The sequence below is a fragment of the Gamsiella multidivaricata genome (genome assembly GCF_025024155.1).
Source record: "Gamsiella multidivaricata strain RSA 2152 chromosome Unknown BC939scaffold_56, whole genome shotgun sequence".
Classification (NCBI taxonomy): domain Eukaryota; kingdom Fungi; phylum Mortierellomycota; class Mortierellomycetes; order Mortierellales; family Mortierellaceae; genus Gamsiella; species Gamsiella multidivaricata.
In genome coordinates, this window is record NW_026251764.1 from 64,466 (window position 1) to 84,408 (window position 19,943).

Below are 19,943 nucleotides of genomic sequence, written 5' to 3' on the forward strand. Positions count from 1 at the left end.
TTGAGGGAGGGCCTAAATTCTTGACCATCTCAAACCTCTCAGCGGATTACACAAAAGGATTCAGAAGGACTGGGTTATGTTAGCGAAGTGCTGTTGGCTTGGCTCCAGAGCTTCAGTTTACTATGGGGTCCGGGGCCTCAGATATCCAGGGCCACCCTCACTAAATCCATATAAAAGCCATTCTCCGAAAGCTGTCAACTAGCTCGAGTTTCGCGGTCATTTTAGTCAACAAAATAAAATACGCCATGTGATTGAGGATGGCCGGGGTTTCCTAAGCAAGGTCTCGACACCTTGGCACCAGGACATCAGTTTCTTATGCGATATTTCAACTCGAAGATCCATAGTACCCCAGGCACTTAGTACACGGTCCACTTCAAAGAGGCGTTTAAGATTGGTTGAGTCCGGTGAGAAACAAGCCGAATCCGCCGCCATCCTGCAAGGAGGGTCGAGACGACCCACGTTTCCCGATCTGCTCGTTCAACAAAACCAGCTACGCCGAACAATTTGGAAGAGTCGAGTTTCTTAAGCAAAGTGTCGCTATTTTGACACCAAGACGCTGGTTTGTTATTCGACATGGATTCTTTTAGATAAAAAGGATGCACCATGTGGTTACAGGTGCAAAGGATGTCTTTCACACCGATTTGTCTTTATTATACTCGCATGTGTAATAAGACTATACATTCTCATGGAGCGCTGCTATAGTCCTGATCCCCACTTCCTACACCATCTTGTCCCTTCTCTGCATTATTTTCCTCATTATGGTCACTCTCATTCCCTGAGACACTGCTGGCCACACTGCTGGATACACTACGCTCTGCAGATGATCCAGCAGCGCCTCTTAATGTGGGGTTTCCTCTCCAAGCATCCGTACTCCGGCGAACTCTGGGTTTCTCTTCCAGCTTACGCTGTGGGATCACCTTCAGGAACGCCTCTTTCCAGTCATTGCATTCGATAAACTGAAGTAGAATCTCAAACACTATTCGATTAAAGGAAAAAAGAAAGGCATGTCAAGACAATGATAAACGGGCGCATCCCTGAGTACTTTCGATTCACCCTTCTAATAGCAGAGAACACTGTTGTTACCTTGGTTCACAGTCAAGATGCGACGGCTCGACATCTGGATATATTCGCCAATAGGCAGCTGCGCCGTCGCGATGCCAAGTTTCTCAGCTTTGTTCTGACACAAGTTCGGATATCGGTTCTTGTCCACAATCCCTCCGAGAATGTAACATGTCCCTTCTTCCAGTTTCGTAATCGTGTTGGGAGAATCGGCGCTCAAATAGACCACTTTCTTGACCGCTGGGATCATTGCCAGCTGTTCTTCCTTCAACAAACGCTCTTGCTCCAAAGCCTTGATATCCAATGCAGAAAGTGTGCTTCCACCGGATGGCGGTGGTGTCTGGACTGCGACTACTGGCGATGAGGACTCTGTTTGATACGGTTGCTCATTGCTGGAAGGTGTCGTAATGTCGGTCGGCGCCTGAGGGTCATGTGCTGGAAATGACGATGCTTCCTCCTTTGGTGCGCCCTTGTCCCCTGCTGCCTCCGTTTTCGCTGCTAACGCCTTTGCCTTGACCGCCTCCGATTTCGCCGAGGCAATGACAGTCAACCGTTTGAGTTCCTCCAAGTGCTGCTTCCCTGAGATCTCTTCTGAGGGCCAGACCTCCTCCAGGCTCTTCTCGTGGATCGTGAAGTTTTTCCAAAGCTCATATCCATTTGCGCGTTTGTTAAACTCCTGCTTGGATTTTCCTGTGAAGGAAGTTAGTGCCAAATGGACGATCTTTTCGCATGTCCTGTTATAGGAGTAGCAGCGTTTGATCTGGTCCACCATCGATTTCACCTCCTAGATGTTAAAAAAATGCGATCGGTGAGTAGATTTACAGATGATGAAGAATTGGTGACGATATACGCATAATCGGCAGACGAAGGAAAAAAGCGCTCACCTTCTCCAGCATCAGATCATCAAAAGACATGTCGATCCCAATCGTGATTCCTGTCTGTATCTGATCCGTTTTATGTCGCTTTGGTGGTGGCTCGATCAACCCTATCAAAGATCGAACAAAGCAATGTCGGCCAACCGCATTAGAAAACATCTTTCAACAGAAACAATGGGGTGTGTTGCGAAGCACAAATGGCTCACCAGCTTCAATAGCCTCGCGGCGCTCCTTATCCTTTTGCTTGCGCTTCAGCTTTTCCTGTACTCGCAGCATAGGCTTTCGTTCCAGAAATTGTTGCTGTTTTAGTAGTTTCTTTGTCGCGTTCCTCGAAAGGGGTTTCCCGTCGGGTCCGATCATGGGTGGCGCTCTTGGTTTCCAGAATGGGTTGTTCTGTGAGTTGGGGTTTTGTGCTTGTGCTGAGGCTGCTGTATCCTCGGGCGTTGCGCTTTGGGCCTCTCCCTCGCGGGTGCTGTTGTTGGCGGGCGAGGGTTCAGTTGGTGGTGAAGTGGGCGCCAAGGCAGAAGCATCTTCTGTCGAGACTTGGTCCTGCAGTGTCTTTTGACCAGTAACCTCCATGCTTTTCGGTTCGCGTAGGTGTGGGCGGGTCAGTGAATGAGGGTTGAGGATGAGAGTCGCAGGTTGCAAGCGTGAAATAGAAGAGTGGTGACTGTCGAAGCATTGTGTTGTTTATTGTCCTACAACCCATAGTTGAAATGTTATTAAACAACCTTTCCATATCCGTCTTCACACCATAATCCACATCACTTTGGGAGCCCCCGTGGCATCATTCTTGGATGTCGAAGATGACTCCAGTGCTTGCTGACTGGCGGTGGTAGTGGTGCTGGCGACACTAGGATGAGGAGTAGCTCAGAAATAAAAAGCGCGAGCTGGACGTGCTGGATTTTATTGGGTAAAGACTGAGGTTCAAGTAAGGGAGGCGCGTGTCTTGAATACTAAGTAGTTTCAATATTTTTGTCCAATACAATATCTCTGACATTGTTCCTATTTCTCTCCCTGCTTTGCAACACTCTTAGCGATATAGAATGGCTCGACACTCCTCTTTTGTCAGTTTTCTCCCTTTAATCCGTCTGTGCTTGTTAATGTGAATGTGCGTACTGTCGGTAGGGCGAAGTCCTGCAGCTTCTTGATTCGAGCCCGTAACACCTTCGCGTAGGAAGGCTAGGAGGCAACAGGAACAGTATTTAACCTAAGACGTTTTTTCTTTCGGTACCTGTCGCCTATTGATGTGGAGAGGGCCTTGACCACTTGAAGCGAATAATCATCTTCATCCGCAGCAGCTGGTCCTTTGTCTTCTTCGTCTTCCGTCTCTGAATCAGTGACCTCGAACTCCAAGGGAGAGGCTGGACGCTCGTCAAGGCATACTCGATCCTGAATAATATACCGCTCTTCCTTTTGTGTTGAGCGTCTAACTTCGTCGCACTTGTCCAATCCCTCGTATAGATAGAATCTGACCACGTCAAAATCGGATCCATCGTTTATGTCCGCAACATAGCGCTTCGTTAACCCCCATGTTTCCTCAATTAGATTGAGGTCTGGATGGTAAGGAGGCAGCCACAGAATATGATAGCCATATCTAGAAGGGATTAATGTCGTACTTACCATTCCATGTATAAGACAATCTGTGGTATTCAAGTTGGGCTTGCAAGGACCCGTCGAAGTAGGCTGTCGTACCGACGTTGTCAAAGAGGTCGCGATCCAAATTACTAGCACAGCATGCAGATAGATGCGTCTTTGTTTACTTGTTTGTATGTCATTGTCACCATAAAGTCATTCAAATAGATTGTTTAAAGGATCCATTCTTTATTGCATCGTCTGTTATTCCTACAATTCCTATCGGTACCATCGGCTCAACTTGCTATCAGTCAACCTTGGTTGCAAAGGTTGCGCAGAGTACACCACGAGCAGGTTGCAAGTCATCGTACTCCGAAAAAAAATACCGTACAAAGCCCAAAGAGACCAAGTGGATAAAAAAAAGGGTTCAGAAACATTCTCAGGAACTCTTTTGTTTTTGCGTGAAGAAAAGGCGAAGCTCCTTGGCCTGAGGGCACGACCAGAGGTGATGATAACCTAAAGGGAGCAGGGGAATGAGGGAATTTGGTGCTCCCGGCCCAAATGCACTACTAGGGTTAATAAACCCTCTGAGGAGCGGGTATAATCCACAGGTTGAAAACCTGGGATGGGTTATCGAGGGCACGCAAAGGTGAGGGGTTACAGCCCCAGGATCGAAGTCAAAACTCCTGGAACCTCTATATTTTCTATCTAAGGAGCGGTGGAGAGGGGGTAGTGGAGTGGGCTTTCTGACGAGAGCGCGTGTGGAGGAGGGCTGCTGACGAGAGTGAGCACAGGAGGTGGGAGTGGGCAGGAGGAGAGTGGAACTGGGTAAAGGACGAAAGGCGAAGTTGTGTCAGTGAAGAGAAGATGTATGGGGTGGAGGGTGGAGAGTGGAAGGTGAAGAGCAAAGAAAAATAACTTATATACCTATATCATACGTACCTGGAAAGAAACTTGCCGTAGAGCGTGCTGGGAAGAGTGTGGAGGAGGTGGAGGAGGTGGAGGAGGTGGGGAAGGGGGAAGAAGGAACGCGTAAGAGGAAAGAAAGAGGTGGAACAAAGTCGAACTTTAAATGTGCCGCGTGGTCGGTGGCTGAGTCGATAGCAAGGGGTCTATGGAGACCGCAGGGCTCATATGGCCGCTGGGAACTGGGAGGCGGACTATGGAGAACGAGACAGTAGTGAGCGTGTGCCTGGGAGTGAGCGAGCAACGCGCACGGCTCATCAGAGAAAAAGGAATCGTCATTCAGCGCTATCCACCATGAGCCCAACTTGCATCAACATCGCCTTTGCCAGCGATGAGTGTACTTTTGACAGCGAAAGTGCATGGTGGCGGACATGTTGCCACCAATTTCATGTTGAAGGTTGTTGAAGGTTGCTGATGTTCTGTTCGCGTGGTTTCTAAACAACCTTAAAAAAGGAGTGCCAACAAACAGCGCACCTACCACACGCGACTCAGCCCAAGCGAGCACTGCCAATAAAGTTTGCATCAGATTCGGAAAACATAAAACATTGATAACATCAACATGGGTTTGTTATCCGACAGCGGCAGCTGGAAGAGGAGTGGCAGCAGGAGAGGCGACAGCAGGAGGAGCAGCGACGCCTGCGGGACATCGAGAGACGGGCTCGACACAGAGAAGAACGACGAAGACGACGCCATTTATATCGTAGATATATGAATGTGGATGCAGAGGCGTGTATAGACCACTTGCACGAGGATGCGCACAAGGCGGTGGACAATATGACGACACCTGTTCGCCAACCATTACCGGCAGTAACAGATGAAATTGAGCGAGATTTACTGGGATTGGCACTCCAGGCACCAACAATCCAGCAAATTCGGACAGCTAGGAGACGTTTGCAAACACATCAAAGGCTTCACTTCTGCTCAGATGGGTCAGTGATTCACAACGGCACAGAGCAGGTTAGTGCAGCATTTGGAGTTGTCGTTTCTGTGGATGGTGGTCCCTACACAACGGCGTTCAGTGGACGGGTCGGTGGATACGCGTCGTCAACAATTGCAGAGATGTGTGGGTTCTTGGCAACAATTCTTATCAGCCCAAGGGAAGAGAACGTCGACATCTACATCGACAATCTCACAGTTGTCAACGATTTCAAGGAGTTGGTGCAGCAGCGGGATTCAGCAACAGCAAGGCAGCGTTTGAGATCTGCAGATGCACAGTGGTGGGCGATGGTGCATTATGCCTTCTTGCAACAAGAACAAGGTATATCTGTGCATTGGATACGAGGACATGCTGGACACCGTGGCAACGAGGCTGCAGACACTGTTGCCAAGGCAGCACATGGGATCGATACAGGACTATGGAGGCTAGACGCAACGCAACACCATGATTTGAAATGCCACGCACAGTTTGCAACACACAGTGCAGACCTGGACTTGAGGAGGATACTGAAGCTGCAGTCCGCGGTGCGACACCATTATCAGTGGACATTGCAGCATCGAACGAGGACCTACATCAAGGATTGGCGGTCGGTAGCATGGGCGCCGACGCTGCGGATCCTACACGATAATAACCCGCCAAAGCGCTTATACACCAGTCTGGAAGACTGTCGTTTACGTTCGCACAGGATCAAGAAGTTGCATGGAGATTTGCCGACATTGCAGGCGATGAAGAAACGACATCCAGATACTCACCAAACGGATATATGTCGTAGGTGTGAAAGGGAAGCAGAGACGAACGATCATCTTTGGCGTTGTTCAGCTACCTTGTGCGACCAGCGACAAGAGTGGAGGGATGCGGTGGAGGAGGTGGAGTCGAATGGATATCGTGCATGGAGACAGGCAGTGCGAAAATGGGAACAGGAGAGAGAGGAGGCCGAACGGAAGGACAAGCCCTTCACTGCGACTTGTCCCAACTTCTCGGCAACAGGAACGAACGCTATCTGGGAGTCAATGCAGTAGATTCAGGGGACGGCGGAAAGACGAGGGGCATATCACGTTGCGGAAGGAGAAGTACCGGAGAGTGAGGCAGATTGGGAGGTCAAGGAGTTATACCGAGGTTTGGTGCCAACGAGACTCATTGAGACCTGGAAGCAGCTATTTACCACCACCAAGTGGATTGCGACGATCATGGTGACAAAGTTCGTGAGCAGGATCGAAGAGTTTGGCAGGACCAAGATATGGAACAAACGATGCGAGGACACTGTCGCCTGGGAAAAGTCAGTTGGAATCACCTTTATGAGCAAACGCGCCGGAGGACGCAACGGTGATCGGGGACGCCAACGTAGTGTTGGTGATTTCTCTGATTTGAAAGGGAGACGGTTACTTGCAGCGGGGATCCAGGAAGGTAGACGGACTGCGGATTATAGGGTGCTGCAGCATTGTTTGGGGCGAGGGAAGTTGGACATAATGGAGGGTTTATTCGGTTTAAAAACAACTTTATTAACATTGGATCTGGATTAGGAGACGTGTATCGCGCAACAGGTCACGTAGGAGTTAGGTTAGGCTAGCTATGCGACATGGGTTATGAATTTGACGCCTCAAGCCAACATAGTTGGTAAGGGATGCGGCTCTGCCGTGCATGGAAGGCATCTATGGCTTCAAGGCCTTTGCGGACCATGCGTCGCGCGCTCATGGGGGTTTATGTTAATAAAAAAAAAGAAAATCAACATGAGTTTGTTATGCTGCATGGTTCATATTTACTGCAGCAGAGAAGAGGCGGCGGACGCAGCGCCTCCATTCCATCAAAGGACAAGAGCGTTGTCCCTAGTGCGAAATATACTAACATCACCTCGACTAGTGCGTGCAAGCGATTGCGATTCGACAAACCCGATTTCTCGTGGAGGACAAGAATAAACGATAAGAATACAATGAACATGAGGTCCACAAAGAGACATCCACTGCGGAAGAAATTCTTTCTTCTTCATTGCTATTTCCTTTACCTGCAGCAATAGCAAAGAGACTTTCGTACTGGCAGGAAGTGCGGAGGAAAGGAAATACTAAAGTGGTTGGCGAGCCATTTCTATGCGATAAAGACGTGCTCAAACGCACTCAGGCGAAATAAAGCACTGCTTTAAACAGCTGAAAATCAGCAAAACGAATATATTATGGGTGAAAACAAATGAGTTGACCGGGCAACTCAGGTCAACTCACTTTGATCCTTTAATGTCCACTCAACTCAAATGACGCCTGGGTCAGCTCAAAATTGTGCCTGCGCCCAAAAATAAAGGCAGACTGGATTAACCATCCCATTTCTCGCTCCTACACTCTTAACTCACTCCCATACTCCATTTATTCGCGTTCATAGGCAGCACCAAGCTCAGCATCAACCTAGTTTTCTTCGCCTGGGGTAAGTGTAGCTCCGTTGATGCATGCCTCCTTGAAGTGGCAGAACATGGTGCTGATACGATTTGATCCATATCTTCGATGAAGGATAAAGCCTATGTCTCCTCTTTCAATCTCGCTGCTCAATGGCGTACGATCATCGCAGCCGAATAACATTTGCTGGATTTCTTTGCAAAGTGCTATCTTAACCGCAGATAGTGCAACACTTCGCATGGCTGCGTGAGGCGAGAGATGTAGAGATTGACATCGCAATGTATCTCGCTTCTGGGCAATGACCTCTGAAACAAGAGGAACCTTGTATTCTGGTCTCTCGGTCATCTCATACAGTTACTTCTTGTTGGGCGCATTGAGCACATTGGCATCAGCGTTCATCTTCTGAAGCCGCTAATACAGCTCACTTTTACTGAGTTGAGAAAGTGTCCTGTGCTTCTCAGGCTGATCGTCCCGCTCGGTCTCAGTATTTTACTGACTGTATTCTCAGTATTCCTTACGATGATACTTGGCATTGTCCATGAAAAATACAACTTCAGGAAACCCTAGATCCTCCTTGCAGTAGCGACACAGCTCGTCCAGGTACATCTCGAAAATCTGTGCGTTCATATTCTCGTGATAATCACTTGTTCTCCCATTTTTTGCTGGCCAAACCCGTGGCTCCCCAATCTATCCATACTTTCAGCTAACATGGCTGATGCAGCACTGCTTCCCCTTGTTCGTACGGTGTACCGTCATCCCATTAGTGAACCAGGGCTGTTAAGAACAAAAATGAAAGCAGAACATGCGTTCTTCTATCCGAGATGAAGCCATAAACGCATTTTAAACAAACATAACCAACCTTGCTATTGACATGGTTCTGGTTACAGTAGAATTCGTCCGAATACACAAACACGGCGTCCTTATATTTGTCGGACCGTCGCCCTTGAAGGTAGTGCCACCTCTTGGCCTTGGTATCCTCGGTCTCGACAAAATTCCTAGTGTTTCCGACATCCTGATAACGGAAACCCATTTTCTTCATCAACAAGCGAATCGTTTCCTTGCATGGAGTCTTGAATTGATCCGCGAATAGCATCTTGATATGGTTAAAAAGGACTCTAAAGTTAACAGCTTGTCCCTTGGTATTCATTTCCGTTGCGATTCGTCGAAGGTCTGAAGCAAACGATAGAATGTGATTGTAGCGTGGATACTTGTCTCCAGCGTCTCTGCTATCCTTTCTCAACACGGTATTCTTGACAGTAATTAGTGAGAATCCCATGTAATAGGCCGTTCGTAGAAAACGATCCGATGTCGTAACAGGTTTCGCGTTCCCTTTTTTCTCCCTTGCAAAACTGGTAGCAATGAAGTACTGCTCTACGCTCCTCTACAGACCCTTTTTACTGAAGGCCGCTTAAGCTGTTTGACTGAAACGAACGTATTGCTAGGAGGTGGGAATTTTCGTAACTCTCTGGTCTGGCTCTGGAGCAGCTTGACCTCCTTCTGCAGTTTCTCAATCAGCTTCAAAGCCTCCGAAGCTACTGGCTCTTCCTCTTTTTCCAGATCATTGGACAGAGTTTCGGAAGGAGGATCAACGCAGGGGCGTCTTATTACTCGTGGCTGCTTGTTGTGGAGGGTCTTATGTCTGACTCAGTCATGTCGTCGTGTCCAGGTTGCACCACAGGAGCACAGGGATGGGCTGGGTCGGAGGTGTTCCCGCTTATTGTTCTGCTTGAAATAAAACTTGCGGCGGAAGCTCTAGTCGCGGTCAGGCTTAGGACAGACATGTGGCAGCGGAGGTTTCGGTGGATCTTGAACTTGTTGCTGCATCGGTGTCTTGTTTTAAATGGCTACAGGTGAAAAAGGGGGATGGGAGCAAAAGCGAAGTGTAGGGACGAAGTCTTTGAAAGCTGAAGCTGAAGAGATAAGCTGAGGTGTATGAGTGAGAGAATGTAACGTAAAGAAAAGGAGACAGTCCTCCCAGTACCACACTGGGCATGAAGACCATGGGGTGGTTAGTAGTATCGTCAACAGATGCCATAATACCCTTATGGAGGAACAGCATAGCACCATATGTAGAGCACAGCAAACTGCGTTTTTAAACAAGACTGGGACACCATCGCGCAGCCATGGCTCCACACCGTTCACCTTCACCAACAAAGGCCGTAAGTGGCAGCAGGACACGCGCAATGAACAAACCCTGATTGAATGGGACCACCACCGCACAGACCTCAGTCTGTTTGCTGTGTCTTGTCTTATCTCGTTTCGCTCCGCTGATTGGCGAAAGGGAAGTTCTGTCCTAATTAGGAAATGCTGTACGCTGCAGTCGACTGCGCCCAAACGGATTTTTTCATATTTAAACCCTGTTTGCATTTTCGGCTGCACTCTATCTTTTGCCTACTCTCAAAGATATACACTCTACACAACTAGAAAGGAAAGAGTGCGCATCTGGATGAATGCCGCTCCGTTTTCGATACCTTCCCAACTTATTCGTGTTACTTGGTGTACGTAGCATCGCTTGGTCAAAGTGGATTGAACCGGTCAAAAACATCAGCTCTGCAATGAATCCCATGCCACCTTAAAGATAGACGCTTCAGATGTAATTACTTTGCACAAGCAAAACAATGGCGCACGTGTTAGTCTCATATTCCTGAAGATCTGCTTCAACTTGTGCTATGAAGGACAAAAGGCATTCTGTTGTACATAAAATATTTATTTTTCGTCTTTTTTTTTTTTTGCAAGGACTATTTTCAGAGATGATTTGTTCGTGTGTTTCTGTGCAAGGGCGTGTGTATGTGTGTGTGTGTGTGTGTGCATCCTACGGGTGCTAGCTAATGAGAGCCCCAGAGCTTCATGAGGTTCAGAGCAGCATCAAGGACCACCTTGTCAGGCTCTTCTGGCCCTTCGCCAGTCCACCGTTGTGATCCAGGGCCAGTGCCCTCGCTTGGTCTCTCTCTTTCATGTCCTGGATCGCGGGGAGGATATGGTCCGTAACGATCCGCGCCGTGCTCATTATATGGCGGGTGACCATCGCGATAACGATGTGGTGGATGCCCATAGGCATATCCGGACTGTCCTTGACGGTATCCGTGGTAATCATGGTGGGGAGGAGGAGGAGGATGTGGTGACTCGTGGTATGGACCGTGAGGATGATAATCCGGGCCTACGGGATAGGGCTGGCTCTGTGAATGTGAGCGGGAGTGAGACCGCGATGGGCTCGGATAGAACGATCGTGCATGGGCTCCATAACCACGGTCATCTGCATAGTCCGGGTGGCCAGATCCATTCTCATATCGCGGCGTCGCATAGGCCCTGCCAGTGTCGTAGCCGCTGTGGCTCTCATGATGGCCTGCATCATGGCCCATCAATCTCTCATGACGAGGACTGGATGGGCGCGACAAGGCGGATGATGGGTCTTGTTTCTCCATTGGATTGTCTCCCTTGACACCTCCAGGGCGAGTCGGAATATCCTGTTTACCCTTGCTTTTCAGCACGATCACCTCTGGCTGACGTGGTGGGCGAGGGGTGTACGGCTTCTCCTTCTTCTTTGCCGATACTTGATCCTTCATGTCTGACTCCTCTGTCCTTGCGCGTCCTTCCGCTGCCCGTCCATGGTTAGCACGCTCCCCCTGCCCCTCATCGGCGGCGGCTTGGATGCTCGCACGTTCTGCCACTTCAGCCATCTCCTGGAGACGGCTAGGACCCATGCCTTGCTTATCGTCTGCACCCTTTTGATCTTCCTGTTGCTGTTCGTCGTGTGCCTGCTGCTTTGCTGCCAGCATGTATCCATTGGCATTCTCGCTGCTCAAAAGCATGGAGCGCTGCTCCATTGCCGCCATACACTGGTTCTGGACACCATCCATTCGCAAATGTCTAACTAATGCATCTTGGCGCACAAAGGTTGCCTCGCAGACGATACATTTGTATGGTTTCTCCGACAAATGCTTCTTGGCATGACGATCGCGATCATGGCGCCTCGAAAAAGCAAAGTTGCATGAGGAGCAGACAAACGGGCGCGCTTTGGAGTGTGTGCGCATGTGTGATCGGAGGTTGAACAAACGCGAGAAGCTCTTGTCGCAGTCGGGTTCCGGGCAAGCATGTTGGGGCTTGGGTTTGTTGGGATTCTTGCCCTTGGTGGTGCTATCCAGCAAGGATGATACACCAGGTATTCCATCAGTAGGGAGGCCTGCCTTGGAGCGCTCCTTCAACTGCTCACTCACATAGGCTGCATGCAGATTCGCAGACGCCCTCTGTCCAATGCCCAGCTCGCTCAACTCATGCGGCTCCTGGCGCTTCTTGGCCGGTTTCGTGTTGCTCGCGGACGGTGCCATCTTTGGGTGGGTCTCCTCCATAGGCTCCGCACCCGATGCGGGCTCTTTGTTGTAGGTCCATGATGAAGGCGCATGGTCATCGTATGAAAGGCTCTTGTTCCTTGAGCGAATGCTAGCCTCATCATGCTCATGTTGCAACGACCTTGGTGAAAGAGGAACAACTGCGGATGTGGGTGAGGATGGGTCCGCAGATGAGAAGGAGGGCGCAAACGACTTCTCTATTTGGGCACCTTGGGCGGAAGGGCTGTCTGAAACAAGATTCGATAGCGACATGGCCGCAAGCCGTTTGTTGGGAAGAGAGCCGTCAGAGGCGCCCTGGACAGATCCAGCAGAATCAAACCTGGATAAGAACACACTGGTCAGACTCATGTTCAAGCCATTGCTTCCAATAAATGAACGCCACCAAAAAGAGTACAGACACAACGATGCATACCTTGGAGGAGGCGAGGACAGTCTGCGCTTCATTGGCTTGGGCGATGTCATTGTTGCGGGTTCTGAGGCCAATGCCTCGGGGACCATTCCAGGGCCTGCATTCTTGATAGTTTCAGACATCAGGATATTCTTTCCATGATGCAGCTCGAACGTGACACTACCGATATTATATCTCAGATCGTTAGTGCGGATGAAAAGTGGCATCGAAAACGTGAACAGTGCAATGCCACCATTCACATCCACCTACATGTAACCAAAGTTCTCATTAGCGAGAACGTGGTGTGATGGTGGACAGCAAATCTTGAAGAAAAGCCGGACTTCACGGCCTGTGGAAAAAAACAGTCGTTGGGGCGATGGCACAGCCGGATCAGGGCCCACAACCTGAAACGTGTCCCGTTTCTTTATCTATGTGAGAATAAAAAAACGCGTCTGATTAGTCGTCACCACAATCACCATTGCCTGCAGACCAGGCTCGATTTGATTGAATCGCTTTTCCATGAACAAATGAAAGTACATACTTTGCACCGATCACAGGCAGTGACGAGATCCTGGGACTTGTATGTTTCTGGATCGACCACGGACTTCGCCAGACGCGGAAAGATCTTCAGGACAAGATCGCACTCGCCTAGAAAAGCAACATTGAACATTGTTATGTCAGCTTCAGTTCATCTGGTGCAATGAACCTTTTCCAAAGACGGTGACGATTAATATGTAAGCGGAATCAAAAAGAAGGTTGTCGAGCACATCGCCCCTCGCCCGTCACCCATCGGTGAGCGTGTGATACGATAATAGAATTGATTCAGGTAAGATAGGACAAGAGCTGTTGGAGCATGCACTTGCATGCATCGCGAACTCGCTCCGAGGTGTGACATACACCACTTGATGGCGCCTTTCAACTGACAGTTGGATTAAGTGATTAACCATCGTTCATGTTCAACAGGTAGGCTGCCCATTACGTCGGCAGTTAACGTTAAAGTGCCTAAAGGGTTTGAGCTACTTGTTTTCTTAGGTGCAACCATGATACGGGGAGTGGGAGGTGGAAAGAAACGCCGAGTGCAATTTTTTGTTTGTACTTTGGGTGAGGAAGAGAAAGGAGGAAGGGAAAGACACGCCGCCCAACATGCAACGCGTACCAGATAGGTATAGTGCATACATAATAAAAAAGATAAACAAAACAGAAAATAATATAAAAAACGAATGTGCATCGGATTCACCGATCAGACCAGATCGGGGTGAAGATTGAGATGAGGAAAGAATGTGATGTGATCTTACCCGGAGAGGACTGTCGCTGGCCAGGGATGGGCAAACGGTAGTTCTTTGGGATGTAGATCGAGCTCCAGGGGGCGAGGGTGGTCTGGTTGGAGTAACGCAGACAGAAGACAACGCTTGCGGTGCAGTCGCGACTGAACCTGGAGACATTGAGAGTGATGGGTTTGGAAGCGAGACTGGGCTCGTCCAGGGGGATGGAGCTGGACCACTGCTTTTGCTGGTGTTGCAGCTGGTGCTGCAGCTGGTGGTGGTGGTGGTGTTGAAGCTGATGCGGGTGATGATGCTGGTCCTGCAGCTGGAGCTGTTGTTGCTGTTGCTGATCCAGTAACTGAAGCGGCTGACGGTGCATGTCTGGGTCGTGCGTTGAAGCAACGGCGGTGACAGTAGTAGCAGCAGCAGCAGCAGAGGAAGATGGATCGGACAAGCTGCTTGTTCAGTGTCGAACAAAAAGACGAAGAAAAAAAAGAGTATGTTTTAGTGAGAAAAAGAGATGTAGATAACAGGGCGCAGCTGATGAACAAAAAAGGAACACAAGCAACCCAAAGGAACATGGGCAACCAACCAAGGCACACCCATCGCAGTTAAGGAAGGAAGGACAATGATTTCTTAATCGCGACATACGGACACATATAACACTGCATACGCCTTCACGCGTGCAATGGTGATGGTGATAGTGAATGCGGCTTCCCTTCTGACTTCTTCCCGTTCGTTCGGAGTGTGTTGTTTGGGCAAAATGCATTTAGTGCGTTTGTCTGTTTGTAATATGAGATGTGGGAACTGGGACAAAGAGGGAATCGTGCAGGGGTGAGCTGGGTGGAACAGCCTGGGATGGAATGACTCTGGGAAGAGGGGGACGGGCACAACAGGGCCCATACTTAAAATGTATACACACCCTCCCTCTCTCTTTCCACTGCAATTCACTACGTTCGATCCATGGAAAAAACAGGAGGGAGAGAAGAATGCAATCGAACATCCATGGAGATATATCACGTAGGAAAGCAAGATCGTTCTCCTGATAGCTGTGCAAAGCCCAATCTCCCTTTTCTTGTTGACTGTAGACCCCCACGGGTAGAGCGGAAACCCATTCCCCAGCCCCTCTCTTCGTTGTCAACTAACGTAGATGAAGAAGAACAGCAAAAAAAAAAAAAAAAGGACACCCACGAAACAATCGCCTCCGAACTGCGTTGAGGGAGAACAGGGTTTGTTATCCCTTTGGGCTAAACTGGTCATAGCCCAGCCTTTTTTTTGCAGCTGCAGTACATCTGTACGTTGTTTGTTTCTGGAAGTCTCCTCACAACTCGCAGCTCCGGAAAGTGAAAGCGCGGCAGTGTATACCAAAAAAAAAAAAAAAAAAAAAGGTATAGTGTATACCAATGCCACGCTTATACCCTATAACGTACTCTCCATACGCACTTCAAAGGAAATCATCAAGGAATGGGCAGAAATGAATCAATTGCCTTGTGTTTTTCGGTTCTCCTACCTTGAACTAGTCATGGTCATACTAAAGTGCCTTCAACAGCGACTGGGTGTAAATTCAAACGAAAACTCGATTGCCACAGGTTCGGCTGTAGTTTTCGAACGACGTCAATGGATGAAGTGGAATAAAAGAATCCCTATCAATTGAGAAGGGCCAGAAAGCGCGTTTGAGAATCAGCAACATTACTCGAGGCACCATCGGGCAGGCAAGAAAGGGGTTACATTCACGTTCAAGCCAATGCTCCTTTGCTTCGGTTGCAATTGCAAGTGCGAAATGTGAAGTGTGTAAAAGAAGTCAAAAGAAGCAAATACTGCTACTACGATAGCAGGGCTAAAGTAGCAATTGCGCTCGATACGCATTCGCCAGCCTTTTAAAAATGCGCCCAAGGAGGAATTCATAAAAATACACGATGCGAGCAAAGCAAAAGGGCAAATAGAATTGGCTCTCAGCTTTCGGGGCTAGTTCACGGTATCTGGTGGTGGCTATCTGTCTGGTGCTCCGCCAAAGCCCCCGGTTGATGAGCTAGAAGTCCATGGAAGCATCGAATCCTGTTACCGCCCCTTGGACACTGCCGTCTCCATCATAATGTTTGTCATGTCCAATATGGGCTTTGTCTTCGTGTGGGATGTGATTGAGAACCGAACATGTTCCCGAGACGAATAGGTGAGAAAATAATAATAAAGAGAGTGTGAGAAAGGAAGCGATGGATCTTACTCGAGACGAATGATCAACCGATTGTCTGAATGCAGGGGAGAGGATAGCCAGAAAGAGATCTCGGATCTGATGAGGGAGGAATGGCTTGAAGAGAGAGAGAGTGGGAGGGAGCAAGGATCTCAAGCCGGACAATCGGATGTGGAAGAAAGAGCGAAGAGGAGGATGCGGAAAAGGACTCAGAAGGGGGGGGGAAAATTGGGCACAGCAGCCCCGAGTGAGTGAGGAAAAAAACACTCTCCAGAGGGGCGCAGACCTCTCTGCCGACCTGCTTTGCCCTGTCTCATTCTGCCAATGATCTTATTTTGAGTGCTCTCAATCCCGTCATCACACACCCAGAGTACCGCACCCGTAATGGAAAGAGTGCGTGTGTACATGTAGATGCATAGGCGAACCGGGGAAGGATCCCTTTACCTCCTCATGGCGATGGCTCTCTCATTCACAAGACAAATACTCGCTCCCAACCCGCGCACGAGCGCACGCATATACAGCGCAAACGGACACGCAAAATACATATCAACATTGACATGCAGATGCACAAACGCACACACCACTTCAACCACTCCCCGCCACTCCACCATGTCGCACCACAACTGCAAGCAATGAACACCTGCGCATTTGATCCTATCGGCAGCCTCGATTGATCTCAATAATTAAAGATCGGTTGTTCTGCTAAAGCCATTATCAACGGGCATTTGTATGTGGTACTCGATGAACGAAAGAGGAAGATGTGCACACCAGAAACATGTTTTTTTTTGTCTCATGCTAGGGGACTTTGGTTGGGATGCAGCTGCCGACCATTTCGTCCATGACGGATTTCAATTGCCTCAATCGAACGAACAATGTTCAGTTCAGCTCGCTCAAGACAATGAACGAAAGATAGGACCAGGGACTTTCACTGCTTCATAAAAGGCAAGTTGAGAGCAGTTGATTGGCCTTACTCAGCCTTCCATATTCCCATAGTAACGCAACGGGGCGTTTCTTCTCATGGTAGAGGATATTCAATAGCCCACCGCTGTCTTCGTGTGCCTTTTAGGGGTCTTTTGTTGTGCAATACAATTTAAGGTTGGCAGGTCTTTCATGCATATTTGATCAGACGTCACTGCATCCATCGTCTACGCCCAAATCCTTGTTGACGGCGCAGCCGAACATCGTGAAGAAACAGCAACTGAGGATCAAATGCGCTTAAAAATGGCATGGTAATGGAGGATGGGGCAATGACACTCAATTGCTGGCAGTATATACACTGCTGATCAAGATTGCATTTTTTGGCCCAGGTCCTTTTGGTTCTCTCCACATTCTTGCAGGATAACCTTAATTAATCTAGGCAGCTACTTGGGATATGTCTTCCTCACAGGCGCAACCGCCGTTTGCAATCAGGCAACAGAAAGATGTGGTTGACAATGGCCTAGCTTGCTCTAATTCATGTGGCTTTGTAATTTGCACATGGCTACCTTTGCTGCATATGCATGCTATTTGTGTCGTCAGCGACTGCGCCGACTGCAGCACTCAAAACAGAGCGTCCCTGGTCGTTCAGAGTTCGGCGAAGCAGCAAAAGATTTTTTAAACACTAGCCGTTAATTTCCAACAGCAATCCTTTATTTCCTGCATTATGCATTCCACAGGGAACATTTGATTTTTACACTCCCTGCTCTTTCGCATTCAAACATGGCACAAGCAACTCATTGTTCTCCTAGAACTAAATATCTTACATGCTCAATTGATCCTTTTATTTTTTAAGTAACATATTATACAAAAAAAAACATAACAAAAACTATAGTACAAAGGATGGAAAAGACTGGGAATCGCTTAAGCAATGGTCGATCGCCAGTTGCGGGCGCGCTCAAAGCCGTTCTGACCATACTGGTAGTCCACAAATGTCTCGTAGATCTCCTCCTGAGAGTTCATCACAAATGGACCGCGTTGGACAATGGGCTCCTTCAAGGGCTCGCCCGCGATCACCACAAAGTGTGCATCCTCGTCCTTGGTCCTGATCTTGATCGTCGTGGTACCATCCTCCGAGAACGTAAGAGTATGGTGGGCTTTGCCCTCAAATTCCTTGTCACCAATAAATGCTGTACCCTTGAGCATATAGATAAATCTGGTATAGCTGGCAGGGATGGACTGCTCGACCGTCTTGTTCTTGTCCATCTTGAAGTCCAAATACATAGTGGGTGTGCGAGTGCAAACCTTGCTCTCTACGCCATGCGACTCATCCGCAATGACCTTGATGGCGACACCCTCCTCAGGTGTAGCGCGAGGGATCTCCTTGTCGAGTAGTTCCTGGTATTGGGGCTCGCACATCTTGTGCTCTTTGGGCAAGTTAATCCAGAGCTGTAGACCATGGGCACGGGTCTGGGACTTGACTGGCATCTCCGAGTGAACAATACCGCGCCCGGCGGTCATCCACTGCAGGTCGCCAGGTCCGATGGTTCCCTTGTGTCCTGCAAAGTCCTCATGCTGGAACTGACCCTCAAGCATGTAGGTCACGGTCTCGAAGCCGCGATGAGGATGGTCAGGAAAACCGCCGTTCTTGTCGACATTGAACTCGTCGAGCATGAGGAAGGGGTCGTGGTTGCGAAGCTCAGGACGGCCGATGGATCGGCGGACTCGAGCACCGACACCCTCGCCTTGTTCACGAGAGAGGACGGACTTGACAATGGATCTTGAAGTTCTGGCGAGAGTTGAAGCCATGGTAGAACTGGTTTGTTGTGGGATGTGTGTGAAAGTGCTTGTAAGGCTGAGAAATGTTGGAGTCGGTCGAACTGTGGGTTCTTTTTATCCCTCCTTGGAACAAACTTTCTGACCAATTGGCTTCTGTAAGCAGCTTCACAAATTCCTCCTCTCTCTGACAAGCCACCACGAGCGCTTATCATCCCGCGATCTTCGCTGGACAGGCACCGCTTTCCTTTTTTGGACGATGGAGAAAAAAAAATGGAATACCAGTCTTGAAAACACAGGTCATGGACCGATGTCGTGTACATGTCAGCAAGAAGCTATGCAAACTACCCGACAAATCTTCCGCTTTCAATTGTCAGTGCAATTGTTGAGCGCTTGGATGCTACTTATGTTCTAAGAGGCACCACAAGGGAGGAGAAAGATATGCGGTAATAATAAACTTTGTTTCTGAACTCGCGTCGCATCGCGACTGTTGGGACACCAATTTGGTAGTCATTATTACTCTCAATCGCCTTGGCGGCCTTTCACACTACAATCCGTATCCTCGTGGTGATGACAGGTTACTTAAGTCATTTGTGTTCCATCTATCCATATACCAGAATGCCTTACCATTATCACCTTTGTGGTTTTCTTTGCTTCATCTCCCTAGCAAATGAAGTACCCTGCACCGATCCTTGCATACCAAAGACCGAGAATGCAAATATGTCCATCATCTCTGCAGCTCTATCACCATCGACCAGGATACTTTTCTTCCATTTCCTTTCCCACTCTCTCTTTCTTTCTTTCTTTCAATCCTTCTCTCTTAAACATGCGCCCCGCAGCCCATGCTCCCCGGTGGTGCAGCCTTCGCGGACTGCAGATAACCGTGCACTAATGAATTTTCACAGTCGAACATTCGGATAATGTGTATGACCATTTCCCCAGTTACTGTCAAGAACGCCTTTGCACACAAAATGAAAGGTATCTGGCTCTGCATTAGAAATTCAATGGCCATGGATCGGAGAATAAGAAATGAGGTGATGAGCTAGCCTAATTCCATACTCTGTTCATTCTTCGTTTTATTAGGCTCTTTAGGCAGGTGATTGGTCGTCGCGTCAAGAACGCCTTTCATTATCGAAGAACGCTCCCCGTATCATAAGTAGGCACTCATTTTCAGTGGCTCATCTGGCATCGACTTTTTAAGCTACGACATTGACCTGAACGCCTTTCTTTTTTTTTTTTTTTTGAGGTCTGTTATATAGAGCAACTAAGCACCTGGATCTG

The 19,943-nt window shown here is 48.7% G+C and overlaps 7 protein-coding genes across 7 annotated transcripts; all 7 read right to left on the bottom strand.

Moving 5' to 3' along the window:
- Nucleotides 1–683: 683 nt before the first annotated feature.
- Nucleotides 684–2,513, bottom strand: BC939DRAFT_505360 (guanine-1-methyltransferase-domain-containing protein; the record flags this gene model as incomplete). Its single annotated transcript, XM_051560650.1, has 4 exons — nt 684–976; nt 1,084–1,843; nt 1,944–2,044; nt 2,141–2,513. The coding sequence occupies 4 exons, from the start codon at nt 2,511–2,513 to the stop codon at nt 684–686; spliced, it is 1,527 nt and encodes a 508-aa protein (XP_051409709.1).
- Nucleotides 2,514–2,681: 168 nt separating this feature from the next.
- Nucleotides 2,682–3,875, bottom strand: BC939DRAFT_505361 (uncharacterized protein; the record flags this gene model as incomplete). Its single annotated transcript, XM_051560651.1, has 4 exons — nt 2,682–2,787; nt 3,169–3,490; nt 3,558–3,661; nt 3,799–3,875. 4 exons carry the CDS (start codon nt 3,873–3,875, stop codon nt 2,682–2,684), a joined length of 609 nt encoding a protein of 202 aa, XP_051409710.1.
- Nucleotides 3,876–7,799: 3,924 nt separating this feature from the next.
- On the bottom strand, nt 7,800–9,063 carry BC939DRAFT_520058 (uncharacterized protein; the record flags this gene model as incomplete). Its single annotated transcript, XM_051561196.1, has 3 exons — nt 7,800–7,993; nt 8,306–8,402; nt 8,647–9,063. 3 exons carry the CDS (start codon nt 9,061–9,063, stop codon nt 7,800–7,802), a joined length of 708 nt encoding a protein of 235 aa, XP_051409711.1.
- Nucleotides 9,064–10,505: 1,442 nt separating this feature from the next.
- BC939DRAFT_458953 (uncharacterized protein) lies at nt 10,506–11,354 on the bottom strand. Its single transcript, XM_051556671.1, has one exon. The coding sequence runs from the start codon at nt 11,348–11,350 to the stop codon at nt 10,613–10,615; it is 738 nt and encodes a 245-aa protein (XP_051409712.1). The 5' UTR covers nt 11,351–11,354; the 3' UTR covers nt 10,506–10,612.
- Nucleotides 11,355–11,644: 290 nt separating this feature from the next.
- On the bottom strand, nt 11,645–11,860 carry BC939DRAFT_384871 (uncharacterized protein; the record flags this gene model as incomplete). The annotated part of the gene is made up of 1 exon (XM_051551795.1): nt 11,645–11,860. A coding segment is annotated over one exon (216 nt), but the record flags the coding sequence as incomplete, so codon positions are not given.
- A 1,612-nt stretch (nt 11,861–13,472) lies between these two features.
- On the bottom strand, nt 13,473–15,570 carry BC939DRAFT_245772 (uncharacterized protein). The gene is made up of 3 exons (XM_051550956.1): nt 15,512–15,570; nt 15,294–15,426; nt 13,473–14,238 (listed from the first exon to the last, which is right to left on the bottom strand). The coding sequence occupies exons 2-3, from the start codon at nt 15,311–15,313 to the stop codon at nt 13,755–13,757; spliced, it is 504 nt and encodes a 167-aa protein (XP_051409714.1). The 5' UTR covers nt 15,314–15,426; nt 15,512–15,570; the 3' UTR covers nt 13,473–13,754.
- A 2,145-nt stretch (nt 15,571–17,715) lies between these two features.
- BC939DRAFT_487543 (RmlC-like cupin domain-containing protein) lies at nt 17,716–18,695 on the bottom strand (the record flags this gene model as incomplete). The annotated part of the gene is made up of 1 exon (XM_051559355.1): nt 17,716–18,695. One exon carries the CDS (start codon nt 18,693–18,695, stop codon nt 17,811–17,813), a length of 885 nt encoding a protein of 294 aa, XP_051409715.1. The 3' UTR covers nt 17,716–17,810.
- Between the last annotated feature and the right edge of the window lie 1,248 nt (nt 18,696–19,943).

What these genes read in the sequence shown, in the direction of transcription:
- BC939DRAFT_458953 (XM_051556671.1), bottom strand. Translation starts at nt 11,350, where the DNA reads ATGAAGGATCAAGTATCGGCAAAGAAGAAGGAGAAGCCGTACACCCCT.
- BC939DRAFT_245772 (XM_051550956.1), bottom strand. Translation starts at nt 15,313, where the DNA reads ATGACCATGACTAGTTCAAG. An exon ending in ATGACCATGACTAGTTCAAG is followed by an intron (nt 14,239 to 15,293) that starts GTAGGAGAACCG and finishes CTGAACAAGCAG; the next exon opens with CTTGTCCGATCCATCTTCCT.